At 38.7% G+C, this 27,777-nt stretch overlaps 2 protein-coding genes, 1 non-coding gene and 1 pseudogene across 3 annotated transcripts; 1 reads left to right on the top strand and 3 right to left on the bottom strand.

Annotated features, from left to right (window-relative positions):
• Positions 1-222: 222 nt before the first annotated feature.
• Positions 223-7,431, bottom strand: LOC143589969 (senescence-associated carboxylesterase 101-like; annotated as a pseudogene).
• Positions 7,432-8,087: 656 nt separating this feature from the next.
• On the bottom strand, positions 8,088-8,621 carry LOC143589968 (protein FAR1-RELATED SEQUENCE 5-like). The gene is made up of 2 exons (XM_077070579.1): positions 8,445-8,621; positions 8,088-8,357 (listed from the first exon to the last, which is right to left on the bottom strand). Exons 1-2 carry the CDS (start codon positions 8,619-8,621, stop codon positions 8,088-8,090), a joined length of 447 nt encoding a protein of 148 aa, XP_076926694.1.
• Positions 8,622-17,388: 8,767 nt separating this feature from the next.
• On the bottom strand, positions 17,389-20,147 carry LOC143589971 (uncharacterized). Its single transcript, XM_077070581.1, has 7 exons — positions 19,623-20,147; positions 18,581-18,660; positions 18,330-18,428; positions 18,158-18,256; positions 17,984-18,082; positions 17,802-17,900; positions 17,389-17,691 (listed from the first exon to the last, which is right to left on the bottom strand). The coding sequence occupies exons 1-7, from the start codon at positions 20,035-20,037 to the stop codon at positions 17,587-17,589; spliced, it is 996 nt and encodes a 331-aa protein (XP_076926696.1). The 5' UTR covers positions 20,038-20,147; the 3' UTR covers positions 17,389-17,586.
• A 1,786-nt stretch (positions 20,148-21,933) lies between these two features.
• Positions 21,934-22,005, top strand: TRNAD-GUC (transfer RNA aspartic acid (anticodon GUC)). The gene has a single exon. It is a non-coding gene; the product is annotated as a tRNA-Asp (tRNA).
• The last annotated feature ends 5,772 nt before the right edge of the window (positions 22,006-27,777 follow it).

Genomic DNA, 27,777 nt, shown 5'->3' with positions numbered 1-27,777 from the left:
CTGTTCATTTTGTAGGTGGAAGAACCCAGATCCATCAGATCCAAGAGAAACCATCCGTGAAATAGCATAATCACACCCGAGGAAAGTAGATCGTCTACCAGTGAGTCGATCCACGCTTCTTCAATTCCCCTTCACATTACAAACGCTCCCACCACATGCATACAACCATCAACACTCGAGCTGGGTATCTAAACTTAATATCTCAATTGAACTCAACCGGAGTTACTGATATGATTTGTATCTCCCACTTATCATATATTTAGCAAACGCAGGATTACATGAACCTTTTGTATAGGCATTGTATTCACGCCACCACTTCATTAAACTGCTATTCTCCAAGAAAGTATCTGATGACAACGAGTAAGCATTAATCGAATCCATGATGTAGGCTATAAACTTATCTAATTATGCTGCTTCATCTCTATTGTTGCTTGAACTTACATTAGTCAATATCCTCAACGAAATATTGGCTTCCTCTGCATGCGCCCAGAAGCAAGAATCGTCATTAACGTTGGGACCCTCTTTCCTTTCATTTGGATTCAGATCCTTCTTATCTTCATTCCACCACTTCTCTAACAACTTATAACGGTTAGGTCTATTCTCTATATAGTTTCTCTTACCACTTTTGTAGTATTTGGCGATGTCTAGCGGCTCGAACATCCTTCTATAGTTGTTTCCACTACAGAGCCAGCCAACGCTTGCGCAAATTAACACCTTTTTGTGGCATTAGTTCCTTTTCTTTAACAAACTCTTCCCAATACTGATTCAGCTTGCCATGACTCTCAGTAATTTGATTATGGAATGCGTTTTCTTCTCTTTTTGGATCATTCTTGTAGCAATCATAGTAACCCGCTTCGGATCTCATGGAACTTATGAACCATTCCATGAATGCCATGTCTATCTTCCTTTTGTTTAGTTTTTCTCATCACTGTATCTGTTGTGACATCTGCCCCTATCCGACCCGACCCAGGTACCCGTTTCTCCGATCCGATCTCTTTCTTTTATGATTTAATATTTATTTATACTTATACTTTACTTTTAATAATAATAATATATTTTCCTTCCTTTTTCTTCTCTCTTTTCCTTCCCGCCGTCCCGTCCCTCTTCTTCTTCTCTCCGCCTTCTTTTCTCTCTTGTCGCCGTCCCGCCCTTAAGCCTTGAACCCCCTTCTCTTAATTTTTGTCCTTTGTTTCTTCCCGCCTAAGGTTGTCTGCGCAGCTCCACGCGCCAGACTCCTTACAAGGAAGCCGGCGCAAAGACCAGTTGATCCTGCGATACGCGAGGCGAACTGTTCTCGCAGCGCGCTAAGAATTGTAGTTCTTCCCGCAGCGCGCTAAGAACGGTAGTTCTTCCCGCGACGCGCTAAGAATTGTAGTTCTTCTCACAGCGCGCTAAGAACGGAAGTTCTTCCCGCGACGCGCTAAGAATTGTAGTTCTTCTCGCAGCGCGCTAAGAATGGTAGTTCTTCCCGCAACGCGCTAAGGATTTTAGTTCTTCCCGCGGCGCGCTGTGGGCTGTTCTGTCTGCCTTCGCGCTCGCGCACTCTTGACCTTCTGTGTCTGCCTTCGCGCTCAAGTTTTCTCGCGCTATGTCTTGAGTCTTATCTTCTGTTTAATCTAGCCGTTTGCTTTTGTGATGTCTTATCTTCTGTGCTGTTGACCTGACCTATCTTATGTCTGAAAAGTTACTTTCGGCGCAGCATGCGCACCAACCCCATTGGTTGGCAGAAAAAGTGACTGACATTATCTTTTGAGATCTGCTTTTTCCATGCTTGACCAGTACCTTTATCTGGCCCTCCCATGCCTGTTTACTGTTACCTGTCAGCTTTTCCTTGTCCCCTGCAGCTGCCATATCTTTTGATATCTTTTGCTTTTGGAATCTTTTGCTTTTTGAGATCTTTTCCCCCTTTTCTAGGGATTGTGTTCCCTAGGGTTTCCCTATAAATAATAATCTTATTTTTCCTAACACATCACACACAAACACTTAATTTAACCTCCTCCTTGCCGTTGTTCTTCCTCCTTGCCGTTGTTCTTCCTCTGCCGTCTTCTCTCTTTGCCTCCGTCTTCCTCCCTGTTCTGCCCTGCTTTTCCGGTAATATATATTATATATAATAATTTACTTATTAATTATGCTAACTTATAATCAAGACTTAAAACCAATCATTAAAACAATAATCTTATTTATAGGTTAACTTGTGCTTGTTTAAAGTTGGTTCTTGCTTTATCTTACACCGCATCGTTTGTCAAGTGAGTAATCTCGTATCTAATCCCTTTTTATTTTTAATGTTTTGGGATGTTCATGTGTTCATACAAACTTAGAGTCTTAAACTTGTTTATGAACTTTAGTCGCGCAGTATCCCATGTGTTGAGGACGTAGACTTGGCTGTTTATTTGTATGTGTGGATCATTAACCGTCTTGTCGGTCTATTCCGCAGTTCTCATGGTACCATTAGATGAACACGGGAGAACAATCGTTTATGATTTTCTCTTTTGTTTACACTCGCACAGTCTTTCTTGTTTGTGAGCTCAATTGTGAGCACTGGCAGTCTATGAATCTTAGAGTTGGTCCCGATCGGATTACACCCTTGTTGAAAACCAGACATACACATGTTGCGCGCAGATTTATTGTTATCTATGTATTGTATTAAACTTGATTTCTCACCAACACGCAAGTGTTTGACGTTTATTTTAACACATGTTCAGGTTTGCTGTAGCTACATTTGGAGCTTGGGGACACGTAGGACGTTTTTACTTTTGGACCTAGATTAAAATGTATCAAGACAAGTTATTGTTGTCCGAATATTTTGCCTTATAATATATTGATTTATGTTGATTTATGTTATTTTGTGTTTACGTTGCGCGTGCGTGAATGAATATATTTATTAAATATTGACACCCAATAGTGTCACGAGTAATGAAACAATATGTGGCGCCCCGATGTATAATCCGCCTTTGGTCGGGGTGTTACATCTGTCCATGCTTTTCCTCATCTTTTCACGCTTACCCTCCACTAATTTATTAATCAGATCATTTGACATATCAAACATACCAATATCCCTGAATTGAAATGTGATTCCCGCTTTTAATGAATTTGAATATAACTCGTCCGGAAATTCATCACAAATTACCCCACAATGGAATACCTTGCTTCTAACTAAACTCAATTCATTTATATAATCATGCATTCTTATAGAATTGCAAGGATCGCTTCTTGATCTTGATGATGCCATCTTGTCCTAGAACTACCAGGATTGCCTCACTATCTTCAAAAGTAGCATGCCCGCCTGACGGGGTGCAAAACAGGAAGGTACCGAAAGGTTTATAGGAAGTATCTAATGAGTAAAAACAAACGAATGGATCTGTATTCGAAACCACACTCAGGAAACTGGATTTCCATTCGGGGCGTTTGGATATGGCACTTTCAAGTGCTTTATCACCAATAAGGGGGGAACCAAATGTTATGCAAATGGGTCGTGTGGTTTTCTTAGAATCATGCTTCATTTTATTATCATTGGCATGATGCAACCATAGCGTGAAAAGAATGGCAATGTAACCCCCCAACGACTGTCCAGTGACGACTATCTTTTTATCTTTTACCTGAAAATAATGATAAAGTGGTAAGATAATGATGGTATGATACAATGTACACAAGGATGAAAAAAACCCGAAACATTTGGATGGATAATTGGGCCGTTATTCTGGTATGTGACAGTATATGGTGTTAATTTTAAATAATTTCATGGGTCTAGGTTTTGTATGGTATTAGGTTTTACGAGGCTTGAATACTCAAAACATACATACCCGTTTGGTATCAGACGAGCATGCTCAAAATGTAACATCCCTAAATTTTGGTTCAAATTTGACAACTTAGTAAAATTGAAGGATCAAAATTATTCTCCAAATAAGTAATGAGAATTTAAAGTAAGTACATGTAGCAAGGAATTATAGCCATCCAAGAAGATAGACGCTCGCAAGGTAGAGATGGCTCAGTTTTAAATCATTAAAATATTGCAAATAATATTTAAACAAGTTTAATAAAATCAAGCAAGACTTATAAAGTAAACACTCATATATTTATTATCTGAGAAGCGTTTCAAATAAATTAAATATGTTATTATTGTAAATAAAGGTTTACAAATAAATTAATGTTTCAAAATATATATATTTATTATAAAATTAAAGACTTCCGTTAAACTCTGATATATTTACAAAACATGTATCAACTATTGGTCACACGCCTAGGCCCTAAGTCGGGGTGTGACACAAAACTAAAAACGTTCAGGATGCACAATCGAGCGGTTATTTAAGCATGAGACCGGGTATGAAATTAGTTTTAAATAATTTAACGGATACGGTATTAAATAATACCTGACTCAGTTTCCCAAACATCCCATTTACCCGTACTAGAAGGGCGAACTCGAAACCCAAAACATTTGGGACGGGTATTGAATTGAGATATTCAATCTTCTTTATATTTAATGATATTTCATAGCCTTTCATTCAGCCATTCAGGCAAGAAACCGGTATCAAATAGTTTTTGATAATTTCACAGGTTTGGTATTAGGTGATACTTGACTTGATTATCCAATTTATACATACCTGCTTACTGAACCAAATGGACAAACTTGAAACCCAAAACATTCAAGATGAGTAATTAGTTATGACACCGGGTTATATACTAGTTTTATATAATTTTATGGCATTAGGTGATGCCCGACTCGTTTACTAGAAACACACATACTTGTTTACCCTAACTAGATGGACAAATTCGATAATCGAAACATTTAGAACGGATAATGGGATGACTATTTAAGTATTTTTTGATACCCAGTGATTACTCCGGAACCATAACCGTAAACATTTTTTTTAGTTTTTTTATCCTGTAATATAGTAATCTACTAACTAGATCACTAATTTTTGTTTATATATTTATGGTTTACTTGGGTAATAAATTTATACAAATAATTTTAATGATAATAAACGTGTCTGAAAATCGGATATGGGTACCTATAACAAACTAACGGATGTGCCCGATACCAGGCAGGTAATTACTTAACAACCCAAGTACCCAACGGGTATTAGACAAGTTCTAATGGTCAAGTTAAATTAAGTATGAGACTAAGATTACGGATACAAGTTTGATTATCATCTCTATGCACATGATCAAGCCTTTTGGACCTAAGAAAACATACCTTGTTTTTGAGTTCTTCAAAGTCTTGATGGAGATGCTCAAAAAACTCAGCTGCAGCTTTGTTAATCAAGAATGTTGGGTTGTCATCGGTTGAAATAAAGCTAACAACTTTGTGGTTTTCTGATGAAACCAAATCGAACTCTCTATTTAGAAATTTAGTTATATAATCACGCGAACATTGGAAATCCAAAACTTGGATCCCAGAAGGACTGGTGTAGATGTTATAATTCAAAGAAGTTTGATCAGAAATTGCACCAAATTTACATGGAATCAAGACATCTAGTATGGTGGCCAAAAAGTGATTTCCCAGTTCAACTTCACTACAAAACCTGCAAGTTTTATATACGAAACTTCAAATTAAAACATCAAAACTAAGATGAAATTAGCTTAAAATTGATGGAAATGAAGCTTACATTGTCTCGGTGCACCTTCTTCACATAATTCGTAAGGATCTTATTGGTATTTTCTGTTAATTAAAAGTACGTAGTAGAACGAGAAGTAATTACTTGGCAACTTCAAATTCAGTTCGATGAAATTTCTTGTCTTTAGGAAATCTACATTTTGTTTAATCATTTAGCAAGTTGACACCCACAAAGACTAGGTCATTGTATAATGTTATGAATATTTGGTCGGCAGTCTTTGAACCCATTTTTCAAAAAATTAGGCTCCAAGTGTTAAAACAATAAATAAATATATATGCATAATATATTCAATAAAAAATGCATTACTGAATAAAAAACGCATTAGTCATAGATAATAAGAGTTAGTCCTAATTAAGTAAGCATGGATGATAAAGTTTTCATTCGCACAACTCATAAATTAAACAAAAGGAATGAATGTCAAACACAAAGTTTTCATTTAGTTATTATACAAACATCAGTTAAATAACAAAAATAATCATTTTAAACATTAGTGTTATAGAACGATCTTGTAAACCTATGGTTTATAATAACGTTATTTTAGTTATAATAATAACTTTGTTATTTAATAATCTATCTATTATAATAAAGTAAAATAATTGTTACACGTGTCAGTTTGTGGTTTATCCTTACAATTTTTTCCCTCTAAAACTTATATATGGCAAATATAAAAAATTATTCACTTTCTTTTTACACTCTATTTATATTATATCTAATTAAATTATTCACTTTTATTTAAACTTTATTTGTATTATATCTATACATTTTTATACACATAAATATTTACATATTATACTAATGTACATTGTTAGAATATATTTCACAACATATTTGGTGAAATTCAAAAATCTACAACAAACCATATTTATTAAATATTAAAAATTTGTGAAAGACTTTAGCTATATCTATCACATCGAAAGGCCTTATTGTTTTAAATTTTCCTTCAGTGGCATTGCTTCATTATCGTATACCGATTGTAGAACAACTCATTCTCGATTTAAAAGTCAAATATATTTGATGATATAATACGACTATATTTGTAATACATTTTTTTACATAATATAAAGAGGCTTAGTTATCTTTTTTTTTTATATTAAATTATTCATTGCAATTTATACATTAATTTATCCCGTGTAATACACGGGTTTCTATTGCTAGTCACTATAATAAACAATAACTTTAAGAACAATATTATAAGGCAATAAATAATTAAAAAAAAGGATTTACTAGAGACACCGTAGGGTTTTACTAAAAAACCCCTCAATATGTCCCATATAGCTCTATATGGGACATATTGAGGGGTTTTGGGCATATTGAGGGGTTTTAGTAAAACCCCACCAACTTTATGTTTTTCATTTTTCTTTTTATGTTTTAAGTTTTAGTTTTAATTTTGTTTTTTTGTTTTTTTTGTTGTTTTTATATAATAATTTTGTTTAAAAATATGTGTTTTTATAACAAAATTTGTTTAACACAACAATAAACACGTATATACATCAAACCAAAACATTATCATATACAAAACATCGAGTTTGTACAAAATAAAACAAAATATATACAAACTATAAAAACGGCGTGTCGTCGATGCCGTAAACGCCGCGTCGTGAACATCAACGTGGTCGTCCACATCGTCGCCCCGTCCGCGTCTAACGCCCGACGTGCTCGCCTCGTGGTAAAAAGTAGGTGGAGGTGGTATCTCGTACCTCTCACCACGCTGAGAAGCGTCGAGGTAACTGACGACCCAGCCAATCTGACGCTGGGACTGTAGCGTCGACCGCTGCATCTCCAGCTGCACCCGCTGCATCTTTAGCATCCCCCGCTCCATGTGTTGTAACCTAGCGTCAGTGCCAAGATCCAAACGCACTGCCCGATAAGTAGGGATGGCAATGGGTCGGGTTTTTGTCGGGTTTATGTATTCCCAAACCTGAACCCGGTTATGAAAGTCCAACCCAAACCCGTCCCAAACCCATCCGGTTTTAATCGGGTAATTACCCGTCGGGTTTCGGGTTTTCCCATCGGGTTTCGGGTTTCTTATCGTGTTTTGATAAAATACCCGTCGGGTATACCCGGCTCAAAACCCGCTAGGTTTCTACCGTGTTTTGACAAAATATAACTAATCGATTACAAAGATGGTAACCATAAAGATAAAATGTCACAAATAATTGACATAAACAAGTTTCGACAAATGATATATTTGGAATATAGTAAATATATAATATAATAAGTTATATCGGGTACATCGGGTAAATGGGTTTATGAATAAAATGTTTATCCACCAGTACGCGAAGTCCTCCCGATATCTGTTCTATATAGACTTTTAAACTTTTTCTTTATATTCTCGGAGATGTGCCATCTACATAAATTTTTGGTGGCATTAGGGAAGACTACATCACACGCATTCATAAGGGCTTGGTCCACGTCAGTCAGTATCACCCGTGGCTCCATACGATCCTCGAGCAATTCTTTAAGTTTCTCGAGTGCTCATGTGAAGTTCTTCTCTTTTTCCCTAATAATAAATGTGTGGCCAATACAGAACGACTTTGATATCGATGTCACACCAACAAATTGAACCAATGGCCAGTCATACATATTGGTCTTGTACGTCGTGTCAATCAACAACACCTCAGGGAATGCTCGCCACATTTTATGTGACTTATTATGACAGAAGAAAATATCCTCTGTCCTGTCATTGGAAGCATTCTCCCGGGTATGGTACACGAAACCATTTTTATCGAAAAAGTGTTCAAGTACCTGCATTGGATTAAATAAAACTTTAATAAATATTATAAACACAAATTTATATATATATATAGTAAAACTATGAAAGTTTTCAACTACCTTCATGGGGGTATCGCCAATTCTCTCATCGGCTCTAAGCTTATATAAGTAGTTGTATAAATCGTTGAGTGATGGTTGGCAACCGGGAAACAGGGATTTTACGGCATCTTGAATTTGTTGGGGCTTCAAACCGCTCCGATATAACCTCGCAACCAGATCAAGTTCATCGTTGGTCATTTTCCGGAGCTCCACGTACCCCGCCTCAAAGACAATGGGATCGTGGTTGTGTGTCTCGTTTACCACTTCAAGCCTCGAACATCTACCTGAAGAATCGTACCTGCCTTGGAGTTTAAATGGACAACATTTTTTTATACTACCGGTACGCCTAATCGTGGCCCTCAGTTTGGGTTCCCTCCACGATTGCATGCAAGGTCCACACTGTTTGTCCTTGACCGTTGGACCACAATAACACACCCATGATCTCGTCCTCTCTTTTTGGTCCATTCCTCCAATTCTTTACGGGACTCAAAAATCTAAAACCAGTTACAAATAAATATTATAAATAATAATAATAATAACTATAATTATTAAATAATGACAATAATAAAATTAAATTAATAATCCTAACAATAATAATAATAAATATAATAATTATAATAATAAATTCTAACACTAATAATAATAATAATTATTATTATTATTACAAATAATACTAATAATAATAATACTAAAACAAAGAATATGATGTCTTACATTATTTGTTTTATACGAAACCGTCGGCTCGCGTATATAATCATCATCATAATTATCTTCATCATCTGGGTTCCCACCAACATGTTCGTTTCCGTCATTATACCGTGAAACCTCTACTGGTACGTGGTACGAAGAAGACGACTGGGCTCCATAATCCGACCCGCCAATAGGTAACTGGTACATTGGCTCACCGTAAAATTGTTTAGGTTGGCTCTCGTAAGCGAAATACTCCTGAAAAACGTAATGGTAACATGTATTAGTTAAAAATCAAATGACGACTTTATATTACATATATTACATGGTTTAAATTTGGTAACCCAGGTGTGCTAGGCTGATCATATGACTGTTCAGGTCGACTATCGAAATGGTGATACTCCTGAAAAACGTAATGGTAACATATCTTAGTTATAAACAAACTAACAAATTTATATTATATCAATATACAACGAAACCTGGCTCAAATCAGGTAATCCCGACGCGTTAGGCTGATCGTTAGGCGCGTATTCCGGCTCCTCCTCGTTGTCAGGAAACAAATTGTCGAACCACCACATTTTATTTTTTTGGTTTTGATTCTCGAAAGGGGATAGTGAATTATGTGTGCATGTATGTGTGTATGATATTATATATATAATAAAGAGAAGAAAGGAGGAGCCGTATGGCTTAATTATTCAGATTGAACCTATATGGCCCGTATTGTATAATATGCGGCATATAGGTACTGAACTAATATGCCTCGTATTGTACAATACGTGACGTATTATATGATAATATGGGGCGTATTGCATAATACGCCTCATATAAAGTACAAATAAAAGACAAACACCTCTTAATATGGGGTGTATTGCACAATACGCCCCATATTAAGGGGTGTATAGGGTGTGCCTAGTACAACCCAAAAAAATCCTAATTTATTATGAAAAACATCAAGTCAATGTACGGCTAGAAATCTTGTGAAAAAGTATTTGAAAACAGGTAATTTGTTTGAAGATACATAAAGACAATGTCCAACTTCCTAGTAGTTTCTGATTTTAAACGAATTTCGTCGATTGCAGAAACTCATTTTTTTAAATAATAATAATAATAATAATAAAGGTTTTACCAAACATGTTCTCTTATATTCATTTTGGCTTAATTGAAAATGTTTCTTTTATTTGCTTTTGTACATCATAAGGATATATAAGCGTTCAGATAATAATTTTATACGCATATTAGTATACTTGTATAATTTCAAGCGTTTTAATTTGATTAGTGTGGTATTTCATACGATAGATATAATGAAATCAAAACCTCAACACCGTCAATCGACCCTCCTTGGCTACACATACATGACCCTTTTGGAAAAAAAAACAAAAAAACTTTGCAATAAGAAAAGGTGCATCATGTTTCCCATGCACTGTACTAAAAGTAAGATCAGTGGGTTCGGCTATGACATATGTAGCCACGGATTTTTGTAACTTTCAACATATGAAGACCTAGTTCGGATCTAGGATGTTCGCCAAAGGGCTGTGTTCACCAAGAACATTCCCCTCCACATTTCATAGACATGAAAGTACAACTTCAAGATATGCCAAGGGCTCAAGGAAGTGAGCACATTCCCATCCTATACGAAGGTTTAAAACACATTTTTATAAAACTCTTTACTACCTTCCTTTACAATCTAACTTAACGCTTTATTAAAGAAATAACTTATGATTAGATAAGAGTTTCACAAAATAGAGTTTTTATGAAACCAATCAAATCATTTGATTACTTAAAATTTATATTCACTAACTGAAATTAATTTATAATACATATATAAGAACATGTGTAGTCATAAAACCTTACCCCAGGCATTATGCGCCACGTGTCACCCAGTCAGAATTATAACTTTTTACAAAAACAGGGTGTAATTATAAAGCCTCACCCCCAGGCGTTATGCGTCACGTGACGCTCATTCACTTGTACACTTTATTTTTAATTTTTTATTAAAAATAATCAAATAACAATAATATTTTATTAAATAAATATTACAATAAAATAAAATAAAACTACTCGTCGTCGCTTCGCCCTGTCGTTGTCGTCGTCTTCATCATCGTCTTCATTGTTGCCCTCGTTTTGATTCTCGTTTTCACCAGTCAAACACCGATTCATCCAAAGATGTTAGACCAAATCCTCTTTTAGTGCGTTATGTATCTCTTTTGACCGCACGAAATTCGAGTTTTCGAGCCTTTGCTCCATACTTACTGGAGTTCGTGGTGGATCCGGGTCCGGTATGAAAATTGGACATATTGCTTTTCCCTCGTCCTCGATGATCATGCTATGCATTATGATACACGCATACATAGCACATTTCATTATTTCTAAAGACCATAGACAACAAAGATTTTTAATAAAATGTCATCGTTGTTGAAGAACACCAAAACACCTCTCGATATCCTTTCTCGCAGACTCTTGCAATTTCTTAAAATACTGTCATTTTCATCCATTGGGTCTCTGAATGTTTTAACGATTATCGCATACTCTGGATATATTCCATCACCCAGATAGTACCCATGATGGTAGGAGTTATCGTTAGCCCAAAACGAAGCGGCGAGAACGGTCTCATATATGTAACTCTCCATCACAGGAGACTGCTCTAAGACGGTTATGTCATTGTTGGAACCGGGAATACCAAAGATTGCCGACCAAATCCAAAGGTCGTATGAAACAATCGCTTGAAGGCTGACCGTTGGTCCCTTTTGGTCACCTCATGTTTATTGACCTCGCCATGTAGTTGGACAATTACCTCATTCCCAATGCATGCAATCAACACTCCCTTTCATGCCGGGGAAATCATGCACCCTTGTATGTGCCTCGTAAAGACGTTGTAGATCGTTCCAGTTGGGCTCTCTTAGATAATGCGGTCCATATATTTTCCACATTCCTATATTTTACCCAACTTTTATAAAATAATTGATTAAAGTAAAAAGTGATATAATTATTTAAAAAAAAAAACAAAACGTACCGTAACAAAAATACTACAAGGTGTCCCGAGTTGTTTTATCGGCCATCTTTAAATACTCGTCGTTGATGTCAGCCGTGTTTCCGTAGGCGAGCACGTGTACGGTTGACGTAACCTTCTGAATAGCTGTGAATCCTAGCGTCCCTCGACCGTCCGGCTGTTGCTTAAAGTAATCAAGCTCACGCTCCAAATCATTGGTGATGCGCATAAATAAATTTTTAGACATCCGAAAACGACGCCTAAAGGTCTTCGGGTTCTTGTATCTCGGCGAGTCGCAGAAGTAATCCGCCATCAATCGGTTGTTGGCTTCGGTACGATCTCGTTCGATATATTCTCTTTTTGAAACGGGGGTGGTGGAGAGCTAATCGCACTCGTAACAGAACTCATATAAGTTGTCGCGAGCACAATCGCACTCGTAACCGCCTCTTTCTCCGCCACGTCTTCGGCTTGTTGGTCGGGCCCGAAAAACCGTTTATATATATAGATGGACGATCCATTTATAGGAAAGTTGGTGTGAAGAAATATAGAATAGAAATAAGGATTTTATAAATTTGATGAGTTTTGATTGGAGATGAGTTGATATATATATATAGAAAATAATTTTTTTTTATTTAACTGTCATATTACCGTTGGGAATTGTTTTTTTTTTTTTACATTCCAACGTTATGTGTAAAAAGCCCAAAAAAAATTAAGCCAAAACGGCGGGGGGGGGGGGGGGGTGGCGGTGTGCCCCCGGTGTTATAGCCTATAACGCCGTCCACAATACACGACTACGGATGGTCTAAATGGTTTAAGGATTTTTTTTTAACGCCGACTTATTTTCCCCAAAAGGTAAGAACCTCTACCACCCAGTTAAGGCTGTGGAATGACGTTTCGAGGATCTTCTTTAGATGAAAGTATTCCAACATGTTTTGAAGTCTTAAATATGGAATAATACTTGTAAATGCAAGACTTGACCATATGGAATATTGTCACAGTTAGTTTTCATTCTAAAATCAGTATTAAAAGTATGAAGTTAGTTTTTAACAAGTGGTAAACTTTGACGCCCCCTAATATAGCAACTCAAATATTGTTGATCGGAGACATCCACCATGAGGGTATGTTCACTTTTTGAAAATATAAGTACTATTCACACAATTTTGGCAGGCATTTTGCCCAAAGTTAAGCCAGGTCGTGATTAAATAAACTCTGACTTCTAAGTTATGTCTTGAACACTTTCTGTATTAAAAGAGGGATCATATGCTAGGATGGGAAGAATTGTTTGTAAAGCATATTGTAAAATCTATATTCGGCCACACAGGAAACAATTATTAGGGAGAAGTGTTGGTAGCGGGTTTTAGATGATTAGAGCGAGATTGAAAGCGTGTTCTAAACAAGCCAAAATGTGGAGTTGGGTGCATGGTTGGAACTTGTAAAACAACCGTGGATGTAGGCGAATAAACACTAGAATAAACTGAAATATAACACAAACTTTTTTAAACGCAGTGATGCACCTAATTTCACACATGACATCAGGTAATATATGGTTTTTGTCTAGTTCTTCGATAAACTTATCTCTTTAGAAGCCTCCCCATCGGATTCCCCATATTGATTCGCTCCCTATAATTTGAGTAAGGTTTTAGAGTTTCCGCTTCTTTTCTCACTCTATCGCATTCCTCAAAATTGGGATGAAATATATGGATTACTTCTCATCCCTACATTTGGGACTTACTATATGTGTTCCACGTCCCTAGAGATGTTCAAAACGGTTTGGGACTAGGAACCGGAACCGGTTCCAAACCGGTTCCTATATTCAAAACTCCCTTATAAACCGGTTCTAGGCTCGAACCGGTTAGGGAACCGAACCGGTTCTCCCACCCTCGGACCCCTAACCTATGGAACCGGTTCTTACCGGTTCCTAAACCGGTTCCTGTACCGTAACCGGTTCCAACCGGTTACGGTGTAAATTTTTTTTTTTTTTTCGTTTTTCGTTTGCGATTTGGATTCTAAACTACGATTCGTATTTGTATAACATGAAAAATAAAAAAAACAATTAACATAAAATTCATTTTATTTACTTTAAGAAGTTCAAAAAAAAAGGTTACATGTTTTAAAATCTTCAAAAACAAACTAACAAAACATTAAACTTATAAATATAAAGTTGTGACATATTATTTCTAGAAAAGCCTTCTTGTTCGTCGTAATTATTGAGCGGCGACTTCTTCCTCGGAATTACTTGTAGAAATGCCTTCTTGTTTGTCGTGCACTCGAACATCAAGTGGTGTTTCATCTTCGAGAGTGGTTACGTGTTGAATACGATCGATTGAGTCCAAGTGATCCTTTAAGCAAATGCACATCTCCACCGACTCCGAATTTAGTCTTGTTCTTCTCACCGATATTAACCTGCCACTAAGAGAAAAAGCGGATTCCGAAGCTACCGTAGAAGCTTGGACGGTTAGTAAATCACGGGCCATGGTGGCAAGAATCGGAAACTCGGTTTCCTTTGCCTTCCACCAATCCAAAACATCAAAAGTGCCATATTCCTCTTCGGATAAACCGGTAGAGTAATCATTTGCACTATACCTTCCTAGTTCGCTTGAAGGGGTGTTACCCCTTTGTTTTTTAGCCGTTACGTTGCGAACGGTGTTCATAAGGCTAATCATGGGATCTCGTACTCTAGTAGCACTTGAACTTGATGAAGACCCCCCCGGCATAGGCATGTGTATGTTTGACCCATATTTATTTAAATAAAAGTCATACATAAATTTAAAATTCAAGTTAAAATCATTTTTTGCCTCTGTTGAAAAGTTTGGGTCAACTTCATGCATATCTAAGGCTGAAAAAATTTCGTCTATCACACATTCAACCCCCGTAACATTTAACATTGGGTTTAAAGCGGCGGTGCAAGTAAAAACCGGTGGCAATTCAAGAAAGTATTTTTTTAATTTAAACTTCGTTGGTAATATGATGTTTGAAAACATTGGACTTCTATTTTCAAATTCTTTAAGATTGTTAACAATTAAAAATAACTCCGAAAGAACCAAGGGACTTGTCGGATAATACGTTCCCGATAGTTTCGTAGTTGATGTTTAAAAAACTTCAAGAAAAGTCGATAAGTCATTGATAATTTCCCATTTCTCATTTGAAAAGGGGATTGCCAAATCATTCTCGGCAAGACTAGAATGAAACATTTGTAAAATTTCTCTTTGTTTCAAAGCACTTTGAAACATTATGCAAGTGGAATTCCATCGATGAGGTACATCCCAATTAGCTCCCAAAGCTTTTCTTCCCGTATCTTTACAAAATTTTCTATATTCCATTTGTCTTTTTTTACTTTTCTTAAAAACTTCATGTATCATTAGTCTAAAATCGTTTATAACCGATGTAACCTCATCCGAAGCAAGTCCTTCTTGCACGATTAAATTAATGATATGTGCAACACACCTTGAGTGAAAAAATACACCATTGCAAATCGGCGTATATTTTAATTTTAATTTATCAACCGCCGATGTATTATTCGACGCGTTATCAAATGCCATTGAAAATATTTTATTTTCTAGTTTATAAGTTTTTCTAACATAATCTAAAATTTCAAACAAATTATCTCCCGTATGTGGATACTCAAAGAGTTCGAAAGCAATGGTGCGTTTCATCATTTCCCACGATGACGGGTCTACCCAATGAGCGGTGACACAAAGATAAGATTCGGGTAGACCATGTGGAGCCGACCAAACATCACTAGTTAAGTTTATTCCCGTATTTATATTTTCAAAATATGCAATTAGTACCTCTTTGGCCTTCTTCCACAATTTTAAACAATAACGTTTAAGAGTATGACGACTTACGTGAGTGTATTGTGGTTGAAGCGTATCTCGAATCATGGCGGTTAAGCAAGGGTTGTCGAAGTGGCTAAACGGCAAAGCTTCTTGAATCACAAACTTCACCATACGATCTTGAACTCGATCAATTTGGTATGTAAATATTCCGCATTCACTATCCATTTGCGTTTGTTGCGAATCGACGTTCTTTTTCAACGCCTTGCAATACGGTTTTTCGATGTGTTTCTTCAAATTTGAATTCGAAAGTGGGTTTAAATAAACCCCACAAAAACTTGCACCGAGCCTTCAATGAATGGTCACTCAATTCAACCAAATCCCAATTGCACCAAATCTCTTGATTACGATGATGAGGTACAATACGAACGAAACTTGGTTCGGCGTTGGAACCTTGACCAACCGATGATTGTGAGGCAGCCATAACAACAAATATGAATATAGAAGAAGAGAAAACAAGAGATTAGAGAACTCAAAACGTTGTAATAGCGTTTTTTGTATTTTTTTTTCGTTCGGGTTTGCGTTTTGAGTGTTGTGATGAACCCATGACACCAAATACCTATTTATACTAGTAGTGGGGTGCTTGGGGGAGCCAAAAAACGGCTATTTTTGACCCCAATGGTCAAAAAACGGCCAAAAAAACGATTTCCAACGGCTATACTCGATCCAACGGCTAGAAACGGTTCCTAACCGGTTCCGGATGGTTCGGTTCCAGAACCGGTTCCGGTTCGGTTCCGGTTCCTACCCGCCCCCACTCAGAAATGCAAGAACCGGTCACGGATCATCGGGTTGAATCAGATAGGGTCCGGTTCCTACAAAAAACGAATAGGAACCGGTTCGGGTCCGGTTCGGTTCCAGGAACCGGTTTATTTGATCATCTCTACACGTCCCTCGAAACTCATATTTTGTGAATGGGAGATTAATAACTTCAAACGTACGTTGATACAACCATACCCGTAAACATATTTTTAGTTTACTTTTATCCTAGGTAATAAATTTTTGTTTATATATTTACGGTTTATTTACTTGGGTAATAAATTTATATAAATAATTAAAATGATAACAAACGTGTTTGAAAATCGGATACGGGTACCTATAACAAACTAACAGGTGTGCCCAATACCAGGCCGGTAATTACTTGGCAACCCAAGTACCCAATGGGTATTAGACAAGTTCTAATCGTCAAGTTAAGTATGAAATTGAGATTACGGATACATGTTTGATTATCATTTATACACATGATCAAGATTTCTAGACCTAAGAAAACATACCTTGTTTTTGAGTTCTTCAAAGTCTTTATGGAGATGCTCAAAAAACTCAACTGTAGGTCTGTAGCTTTATTAATCAAGAATGTTGGGCTGTCATTGGTTGAAATAAAGTTAACCACTTTGTGGTTTTCTGATGAAACCAAATTTAAAACTGGTAAAAAAATCAAATTAACTAACTTTTAGTTTGAATTTTTAAAGGTGTTCTTCAAGATTTTCATATGTTATTGAACTACCGCCTGTAACAAATGTCCGCCACCCTAACTACTGTTTATCGTTAACTAAACACTAATACAAAAGCATAAAAGCTAAAGCAAAATGTCGTCGTAGTATAGTGGTAAGTATTGCCGCACGGGTTCTGCGGATAAACAAACATAAGGTAGTAACTATCATCAGAGATAGTTGTTTGCCGGTACAAGCTTCAGTAGTTTGGCAAGATCATAAGCTTTAAATTCTTTCCCATAACATAGGGCAAGGTCAAGCGGTGTTTTTCCATCCTGAAACACACAAAAATAAAAACAATTACTTCATTCACAGAAATAATAATATTAATAATTAATAAATAAATAAGAATAACAGTAATAGCACAGTGGGATAGATTGCTAACCTTATTTCTTCTTGTCTTGTCAGCTCCATTCACGAGCAGAACTTTAGCAATGTCTCGGTTTCTACTTTGCATAGCTACATGCAAGGGAGTCCATCCTTCCTGTCGGGTGTTGTACACGTATTTAAAAAAACAAAATACCAAAATAAATTCAAAGTTTGACTAGAAACCGAGTTAGTAGTTACATTATCAGCAACGTTCACGTCAACTTTGGATTTAATCAGTAACTTCACAGTTTGCATCGCACTCACTTGAACTGCATAATGAAGTGGAGTGGCACCATCCTGTTATTGATAATATTCAGTAATGCAACACGAAAATAGAATAATGATGCAAATATTGACGGAGACGGGTCCCACCAGATCTTGAAGATGAGGTTTTGCGCCTTTCCTTAACAGATGACTAATGACAGCTTCCTTTTTACCTAACACGGTTTTGTGAAGAGCGGTTTGCCCATCCTGTTTAACAAAAGTCACTGCTTCAGTTATAAGGAGGGGAGCCCGGGGGGTCGTTGACTAGCTGGTAACTTACTTTATCAACAGCATCAATATCATATCCATTTGCTAGAAGGTTGTCCATGACCTTTATCTGTCCTGCCAAGGCCAATGTATGCAAAGGGTTCCACTTTCCCTGAGTTAAAAAAAATAGTTAATTAGAAAATCAAATTTGAAGCTTAAATAAAAGTTACATAGAAACTGAATTCTAACAATCTTTCATAAGTGAGAGCATATGTGCACGTAATGATGTAAAACTACGATTTTTTTCAGATTGTTGAAACATACAGTTGATATTTTGTGAATATTAGGCCCTTCATTCTGTTGCAAGATTGCTCTTTCTTCGGGTGCTAATAGTTGTTCAACCTCTGCAATTATAATATAAAAGTTTTAATCAAAAAATGTTACATTGTTAAATATCATCAGACTATAACCAACATAGCAGTAATCGAGTTTATTCAGCATTCCACTAAAGTCACTAACACTTTTCTCTTAACTACAAAACCACTCAAGTTTCAATATTGTTCCATTGTTATGAAATTTTTTATGCACGTCAAAAAAATTCTAATTAAGTGACCTAAATGAAACGTATATGAAACTTGGTTATTATCAAGTGTTAGGTTTAACCTGAAATAGGAGTAGGAGATAATAGTGAAGAAAAAAATGTCAATATATAATAACAAAGTTTCATAACTCTTCCATTCAGGATTTTTCATGTTATTTTATTTAAACAAATATGAAAAATTTCACAGCAACGGAACAATAATGAAACTTGAATGCTTTTTGTAGTTAAAAATTAAGCATGAGTGACTTCATTGTAATAGAAACTTGAGTGGTTTTTGTAATTCGCGTTTGAAGTTGACAGACTCTTATTAGAACATAACCAACAGATGGAAAGGTCTCAATGAGCCGGAACATGTGGCAAATAACCATAGGTGCTTTTGGCCCAACTATCAGACCCAAATTTCTTAATTTAAAGCCCTGATTTCATCAATCAAGATTTTCCCTAATTTTTTAAATCTTTAGTATTTTACCTTTTTAACCCAAAACACGTAAATCATTAATTAGCATAACTTGCGTGTGTATTTTATGGTTTTAATTTCAAGTTTTACAGTTGATCTGTAAACCTGGCAAATTCAAAAAATCCATATAAAACGGCACCTTTTGTAATGGTTTATGCATTCGGCTTTTCATCTAAAGTTTATTAAGAATTTATCTTTGTGTTATTTTGCTTCCGCTATTCGTTAATTTATTATGTTATCCCTTAAAAAATTCAAAACGATTCAAGTTTCTAATACGTTTTCAGGATCAAATGTAATAGAAGGAAAACCTTTGATAAGGTCTTCTTCGATCTGGCTAGTGGACACCTTCTCCATATTATTTGAAATCTTCGAAGCATCGGTTTCTTCCTCCCAATCACTTTCAATATCCAGATTATTTTCTAACCCGTCCTCCGCATCCTCCTCAGTTTCACTATCACTATCACTACCACCATCAGGATCTTCCCAATCTTGTAGGCGGTTAGATGAAGAACTTCGGTATGGGTCAATTGCACAAACTTTTGTTTGTGAGTTGGCACCGAATGCCGAAAACTTGCAAGTTTTTTGTCTTAAGATAGATTGCCTAGTCATTTGAACATAATTGATGCTGCTGCAGTTACATGGAGATGATGTTATAGTAACAAAAGAAGAACAATACGTCAATTGTGTTGAAGAAAGCGTTGTCGAGCATGATAGTAGCACCATTTTTGTGTAGATTTAACTGCAAGATTAGAAAAAAGCAAACTTAACTTCGCATTAAAACAAAATGTTTATATAGGGCTAGAAAAACACGTCTTATCGTGTTTAACATGTTAGATATGACGCACTTAACACAAGTATCAAACACAAATACGACTCGTTTAACTACTTTATATCTCATGTCTCTAACACAGTTTTAAGTTTCACGTACCAATAGGAAGAAATGATAGATTCTGGCATACTAATCTCAACTATTTAAAAAAAATCACATAGTGTACTTTTATGATTAACAGGTTTAATCGTGTCTTAAACAGGCAATAAAGACGATTACAAATATGCACAATTTCAGCTTTCTTTAACCAACAAGACTTAAGAAATGATTTGAATATCACAATTTTAGATGATGAACAGAGGCCAAGTTATCTATCATACATATCCCTAAATTGAATAAGTAAATCAACGAAAATGATACCCACAAAAAAGGTGTATGGATATGCAAGCCAAAGATGAGTGCATCTCTCTTGGGTATTTCATCGAACACCTGGTATGCATTGCTCGTTGGGATTTAAAACTAAAATAAAAGCTCAATTAGAATATTATGCTAAAAGTAACTTACGAATGTAATCTTTATACACAGTCTTACAGAAGTTGAACCCAGAAAAGTAAAGAAGCCTGCAGGCGCTACAATTGGCTACCGTTTAATTATAGATAGGTAGTCGCAATGCTTTAATGGGTTTAGCTATACCCAACTGTTCGATTCTCACCGGTGTCGTTTGGCCTAGTGAGTAAGAAAGTGATAGGGGTGGGTGTAAAGGAGAAGAGGGTCAGGTCAATAAACATGTTAAGTTTGGTTCAATGTTTTCATGCTAGGACCCGACAGTGAACCGGGCGTGTTATTGGTTTCCTGGTCCTACTAGTTGAACCAGATTTAAAAACCGGATAACATCATTATTGAGAAATGATAGCATAAAAAATATATGTGGTTTTATTTTGTACTAACAAGTTAGGATTCGAACACTATTAAAAAGTCAGTTAACTTGTTATGAAAAGATCATCTTACCCATAATCTATGATAGACTACATAGACTACATTTCTAAATTTACTTAAAAGTATGAGAAAAAACAATTTTGTAACACACAATTTTATACTTGCCAAGCATATTTGTGACTAAAATCTAATCTTAAGAAAAGTGTTAAAATAGAAAGACATGATCATCACTCACTAATATACGTCGCATAATAATCAGTCCCAAATTCTATCAATAACTGATACATCAATCCCTGGTATTATGTAATCATGGTCTTTTATCTCGTATTTAATCTTTTTACCTTGTATTTGATCTTTTATTGAGGTCTTCCAACCACCAGTGATTGATTGCAGGCCGACCGTGCCAGTTTTAATTTTAAAAATGTTTCATAAAGGCAGAAGACTTAGTCCTAATCTTGTATCTAAACTTTGTAAAATCTAGAAACCGAATATCAATTTCTCACATGTGATTTTCATATATCACTTTAAAGATGATGAAATTAAGAGATTGCACAAGAGAAGAGTGTTTGGGTCTTAGATGTGAAATTCTACATAACATGTCTATTTATCATTTACACATTCTTCTAATTTAGTCATTAATTAACTATATACCAATTTATTTATTAACTTAAACCCTCTATGTTTTTTCCCCCTATAATTGACGTTTTAACACTAACTAATATTTACATATCAATTTATTTGTTTAGTATCATTATTAACTAACTTTTAATTTAATGTTCCTGAATTTTTAAAGTTCTTCAAGATTTTCATATGTTAATGAACTACCATCAGAACAGATGTTAACGTCCACCACCCTAGACCATCGTTTATCTCGGCCTAAACAGTAAAACAAAGCATAAAACCTAAAACAAAATGTCGTCGTAGTATAGTGGTAAGTATTCCCGCCTGTCACGCGGGTGACCCGGGTTCGATTCCCGGCAACGGCGTTTCAATTTTTTGATCCATTTTTCTAAACTTTACAGACCAGGTGTTTGTGTTTATGGGTGAAAGAAGTCAGAATCCTTAGTTATGTGCTTTCTTGTTTTTAATGATAGTGACGCATGTTTTTGTTGTATCTTCGGTTGTAATTTGTAATAGTCTAAATTATTATAGCTTCAAACAACATAAGCACAATACAACCTAATTAAGCACGTCCAAACACGTACTGTACTAGTTTTGAACGCGTAGAGTCTTTGATGCCACCACATTCAGCAATGAGCTTGAGCTCCTAGAAATTAGATGGTAAAAACATATTTAAGTATAGACTTATTATGTATACAGAATGGAGATGGTATAATGCACTGGTTAAGCAGGTTGAGTAATATGTAAAAAAGAATGCATAGATGAGTGGTTTTATGTATATTTGATTGAATTTATTTTTATTTAATAAATAACTAATAAGTTAAACAGAAAAATATCCATTATAAACATATTCTTGTGTGTATTTGTAAGAGATGATTACGCATGAGAAGAACACGACATTGTTGATGATACTTTACTAGGAAGAAGGGAAAAAAATGAAATGTGATATCGATCGGTTTTAACAAACCAACAGCGAAGAACCACTTTTGGTAGAAGACCACAGAGTATACATAAGGTGGATTTATATTTTATAGATGTCCACCTGAAGAAACACTAATCGACCCCGGGCAGATTATGGATAATCTGGGGGTTAAATAGATGTTTCCCACGAGGATGAGGTCCAGCAAAGAAAGTTGTTCTTCAGGTGACCTGCAAAACAGACACCGTAAGCTCGTCACTGAGAAGGGGGGATTCCTCCTTGTGACCACCCTCCGGCGTGAGAATCAGACTAGATTGCTCTGAATATAAGTGTATATTAAGAGGTTGCTAGAGAAGATAAGATAATGAGATATCAGATAATGTCCTTACCATTCCAAGGTGTTGGAGTATTTATAGCCGAATGTAGGTTTACAAGAAGGTACAGCCGGCTGAATAGTATTCCTGTTCTACCAACAGTGGGCTACGCACAAGCCATGCTGGTTGGTGGATAGGCTGCGGCCGATAGTGACAAGGCCGGCTGTATACTGTTCCTTTACTGCCGGCTATGCACTGTTCCACCAACTGTAGGCTACGCACGTCCCACAGTGAGGGTTGGTGAGTAGGCAGCGGCTAATAGTGACAAACAGTACTAGAGGGTGCTCCTCCTCGTATTGTTGTCGGTGAGCTGTCACCCTGTGATTGGTTCATGGGTTGTTTTGGTCAGATCGTCTATTTTGCCCATACCTTGGCAGGTATAGTACAAAAGATCTTCCAGAAGCATACGGACTGGCTCATTTGGGCGGGAGTATTCCCGCCTTGCTCATTCCTTCAGGTGACATTACTGAAGTATCAAGAGTTAGTGCCTTGTGCGTGTAGCCTTGCTATTAGTGCGGGTAGCCTTCCCTGATGGCTTGTATCCGCAGCTGCGGGAACAAGCGGGGTACTTCACCATTGGGAGGCTTTCCCTGCGGGAACAGTTGGCATACTGCGCGTAAGGTCTTCATCTCTGAGCATGGTGGGTCCTACGGAAGCAGTTGGTCCTTGCGCAGACGTCCCTCTTCAAGGTGAGTCTTGCGGGTCCAACTGGGCTCTGCTGGGACCAACCTCTTCAAGTCCCCCCAGTCCAATGTTCTTCTCATGAATTATTAATAAGTGAGGTGAACTTTTGGACTTTAGCAAGGGGTTTTGAAAAGGGTTTTTAGTTTTAAGGTTTTCCGTGGGGATTCTTCCCGCGGTTTTCCTAATGCCACGCAGAAATTCCCGACTTTTCTGCTTGATCTTTGGGTATGAAGCGGGTAGGTCTGTAACCTCCTCGCAAGTCAGGAGCGTTGAGTCCCACTTGTGGATTCTCCATAAGGTTTTGGTAGTTTTGAACATAGTGATCAATTATGTTAAAACCACTAATTCCATCTTGGAGTTTCAAACAATATAGTTCTCGACGTTCCCGCTATGCGGGGATGTTATTCCCGTTTCCGCAAGCATGGCCCAGAAGATCCTTCTTGGTTTCAATTCCCTGCGGAGCGCTAGGTATGTGAAGGGTTTTGCCTTGACACTGTACCCGCACTCGTCTTACGGTTACTTTACTTCCAAGGTATTCCTGGCGTCAATTCCCTGCGGGTGCTAAGTATGTGAAGGGTTTTGCCTTAACACTGTACCTGCACCTGTCTTATAGTTACTTGGTTGCCAAGGTAAGGGGTATTTTCCCGCTTACTTTTGAATCTTTTTGAAATTTTGAAATTCGAAGAGTTGGTGAAAGGATAAGAACAGTCCAAACTGTTGAAACGTCGTCCGACGGTTTCTTCTGACAGTGTCAGGACGTGCAGGAAGTTATGGCGACGTGACAGTATATGGTCATTCCAGGCGCTTTTTCAGGCGCGTGGGCGCGATTTTTCGGGCGCGTGGTCGCGAAATTAATGGCACGCGTCCTTTCAACAGCTGTTGCCAGCTTGCTCATTGCCACGTGTCATAGTTTCATTGCACCTGCGATTTCTCTCTCTTCCGCATTAAATTCATCGCATTAATTGCGATGAGTATATAAAGGGGGAGAGGGTCCTTTGCAATCCACACTTTCACTTCTCTTCATCTTCTAAACGATTTCCGGCGAATACTCACTATTCCGTCGAGCATTCTTCTGAAATCGTTTTTCTGTACATCCAAACATGTCTTCTTTTGCCGAGGAATCTGACGTGTTCGTCGAGAATCCGTCGTCCACTTCTGATAAGGACGACAAGAGCACTGCTGGCGAGTGCCAGTGCGCTCTTCCTGCCGAGCTTTTTCAGTACATCGTCCGGAAGTTCATGCTCGAGCCGTTCGAGCCTGAGTTTCCGGAGCCACACCAGACGGTGTACGATGCCCCCAAGGGAAAGATAGGGGTGTACGCTGCATTCTTCGTTTATGGGAATCTCAGGTTCCCATTGACGAAGTTTGTATACCGTGTCTTGGAGAGGCACGGTGTGCATCTGACGGAGGTACACCCGATGGCGATCGCAAAGATCCGCCACTTTGAGTGGGTGTGCCTCATTCTGGGCGTGGAGCCCCATGTTGACCGGTTGATGACCTTCTATTCTTGGAGGTGCATCCAGGGGTGGTACACCTTGGTCAATCGGATCAAGGGGTTGAAGATCTGCGCTACTGAGCGCAGTCTTCGGTCGTGGAAGCGTGAGTTTTTTTATATCTCCGCTCGCGTCGTCCCCCTTGCGGTGACCTTTAAGAATGGGAGAGCACTCCCCGCCCTCAACTACCAGGAGGCGGAGTGGTTCGCCAAGATCTCCCTGGTCCAGACTCCGGTATACCGCTTTGCGGAGTCTGGGATGGTGATGCTTGGGATGAGCCGGGTGTGGAAGGAGGCGTCACAGGTTCCCATCGTCCTCGAATACGGTTTGAACTCTGTCCCTTACGGTTTGCTCTTTCTTCTTTGTTTATATAGGTTTGTCTTCTAACTGTTTGTTTCTTTTATTTCAGAGGGGAACGACTTGCAGTCTCTCCTGCAGCCGTGGGAGAGTGATGGTCCCGCTCGGATGGGTACTCGTGCTCTCGATGAGAACGAGTTGCCCATCTTGGAGAAAACGAGGGATCGGTTTGTGGAGGTCTACCCGCCAGGCCACCCTATTCTGAGCGCCACGCGGCCAGGTAAGGCGTTATTCAACCCTCGACCTCTCAATGCTGAAACCTCTGCTGGAATTCCTCTAATCTTGTCATCTTCTGATGAGGAATCCGCAGATGGTCCTCCGTTGGTGCGGAAGAAGAAGGCTGCCGGCGGGAAGGGGAAGGCGAAGGTTGCCTCCACTGCCGATCCGGTGCCTCGGTCTGATTCAGAGACCGAGAGCGAGGAGGTGGCGGGGAACCCTGGTGGTGGTAAGACCACTGCTCCGGAGGCTGCGACGACTGTCACCTCCGGAGAGCCCAGGATGACGACGGTGAGCGGCGTAAAGAGGCTGGCTCCATCGGGTTCGTCCCCGCCTGTTCGCACTTTTAGGCTCAAGAAAACCCGTAAGTACAAACTTCCTTTACTTTTAACTTCATAGCTTTCCATCATTATACTTATCTTCTTTGTGCAGGCGTGGATGCTACCGCATTCCAGGGTGGAGCGGGGAGGAGCACCTCCGGACCCATGACGGTAGGTTTGGTCAACCTACCTGAGGCGATGACCCAGGCGTCTGCGCCTGCTTCAGTTGGTTCAGTTGCTCACCCGGATGAGCCAACTGTTCCAACTGTGACGACATCTCCGCCGGCTATCAGTGCCATATTTACTGAATCTTTCACTGAGCCGGCGGTGACTATTTCTGCGGGCTCCTCCGCAGCGGCGACCACGGTTGTGAATTCACCTACGGTGAGTTCACATCCGTTGGTTTCTACTACCGCGGCGGCCTTCACCATGCCTCCTCCGTCATCGGCAACGACGGCTGATCCTTCAGGTATGCTTGGGGTTTCTCGCCAACCTCTGCCTCCTTCCCATCTGCCTGACCTCTTGGATGGATTTCCCTTGGGTTCAGGTGATGGGTTTGGCGGCTATCGGCCTGTTGTCGACCCTACAGGTGCGTAGGGTTCTTTTGGCCTTTTTTTTTATATAACATCTTTTCCTAACTGCTTTTTGTTTTTTGCAGTGTCGGATTCCAATGAAGTGTATGTTCCACGATGGAACATCCGCCGAGGAACAACCCTTCGCATGCCTGTGGAGTGCGTGGATTGGGCTCGTCACGCAGCTCCCAGTGGTGCGTTGGGGGAAGCCATGGCTAGCTACCAGGAGGGTAGGCTAACCAATGAGCTTCGGGTTCTCCTGGCCCGGATGCAGCCGCGCGTAGAGTTGCTTTGTCGTGAAAACGACAAGTTAAAAGCAGCTCGCATCCAAGAAGTAGCTCAGGCGCGGGCTGTCCGGGAGGAGAATAGGAGGCTCTCCGCCGTTGCTGCGGAGAAGGAGAAGGCCTTCAAGGCCCTTGAAGTTGAAGTTCAGGCCCGTCTCGAGGCCCGTTCCAAGGCTGCCCAAGCTGTTAACGAACAGCTTCGGCTGGCTAAGGAAACTGCTCGGAACGCAACTGAAAGGGCCACCAAGGCTGAAGCTGTTGCTGAGCCTCTACGCCTCGAGAATGAGGAACTTAAAGCCAAACTAGAGGCGCTCCAACAGGCTCATGATGCCTTGACGATGGAAGACGCCAAGAAGCTCCAAGAGATCTTGGACCAGAGGGGGGTGCTTGACCACACTGAGCGGAAGCTAAAGGGCGTTGAAGAGGCTGCGGCTAAAGAAGTGTTGCTTGCCAACCTCAACAAAAGTGAAGCCGAACGCGCCCGTAACCAAGCTCAAGCTGCCCTCTAGGAAGCTCTGGTTACCAAGGAATGGCTTCTTCGAGAAGCGTTGTCTCAGGTATGCGTAATTTCATATCTTTACACTTTTCTTTGTACATAGAAAAGGTTCTGACACTTGTATTTTTTCTTGTAGGTTGTGCATCGAGTCTTCACGGACACATCATACGACGATGCCATGAGCGCAGCCCTCAACGCTTCTCATGAGGATGGGGAAAAGGCTGGCTTCCTGCTTGGTCTAGGGTTCGTTGAGAAAGACATCCCGCCTTCCAACTTCCCTTTGTATGATGTGGATACTGAAGCTGTTTATGACCAAGCAGTGAATCAGTATGCCGCCTTCCCGCATCCGGTGGTGGAGAAGGTGAACGAAGTTGCTGCTGCTGATGATGGGCTAGCTATCCTTAAAGCTTTCCTTGAACCGC

The sequence above is a fragment of the Bidens hawaiensis genome, unplaced genomic scaffold (assembly GCF_021521415.1).
Source record: "Bidens hawaiensis isolate Kalapana, Puna unplaced genomic scaffold, B.hawaiensis_p1.1 tig00038073_1, whole genome shotgun sequence".
NCBI lineage: Eukaryota > Viridiplantae > Streptophyta > Magnoliopsida > Asterales > Asteraceae > Bidens > Bidens hawaiensis.
This window is presented reverse-complemented; position numbering and strand designations above follow the sequence as displayed.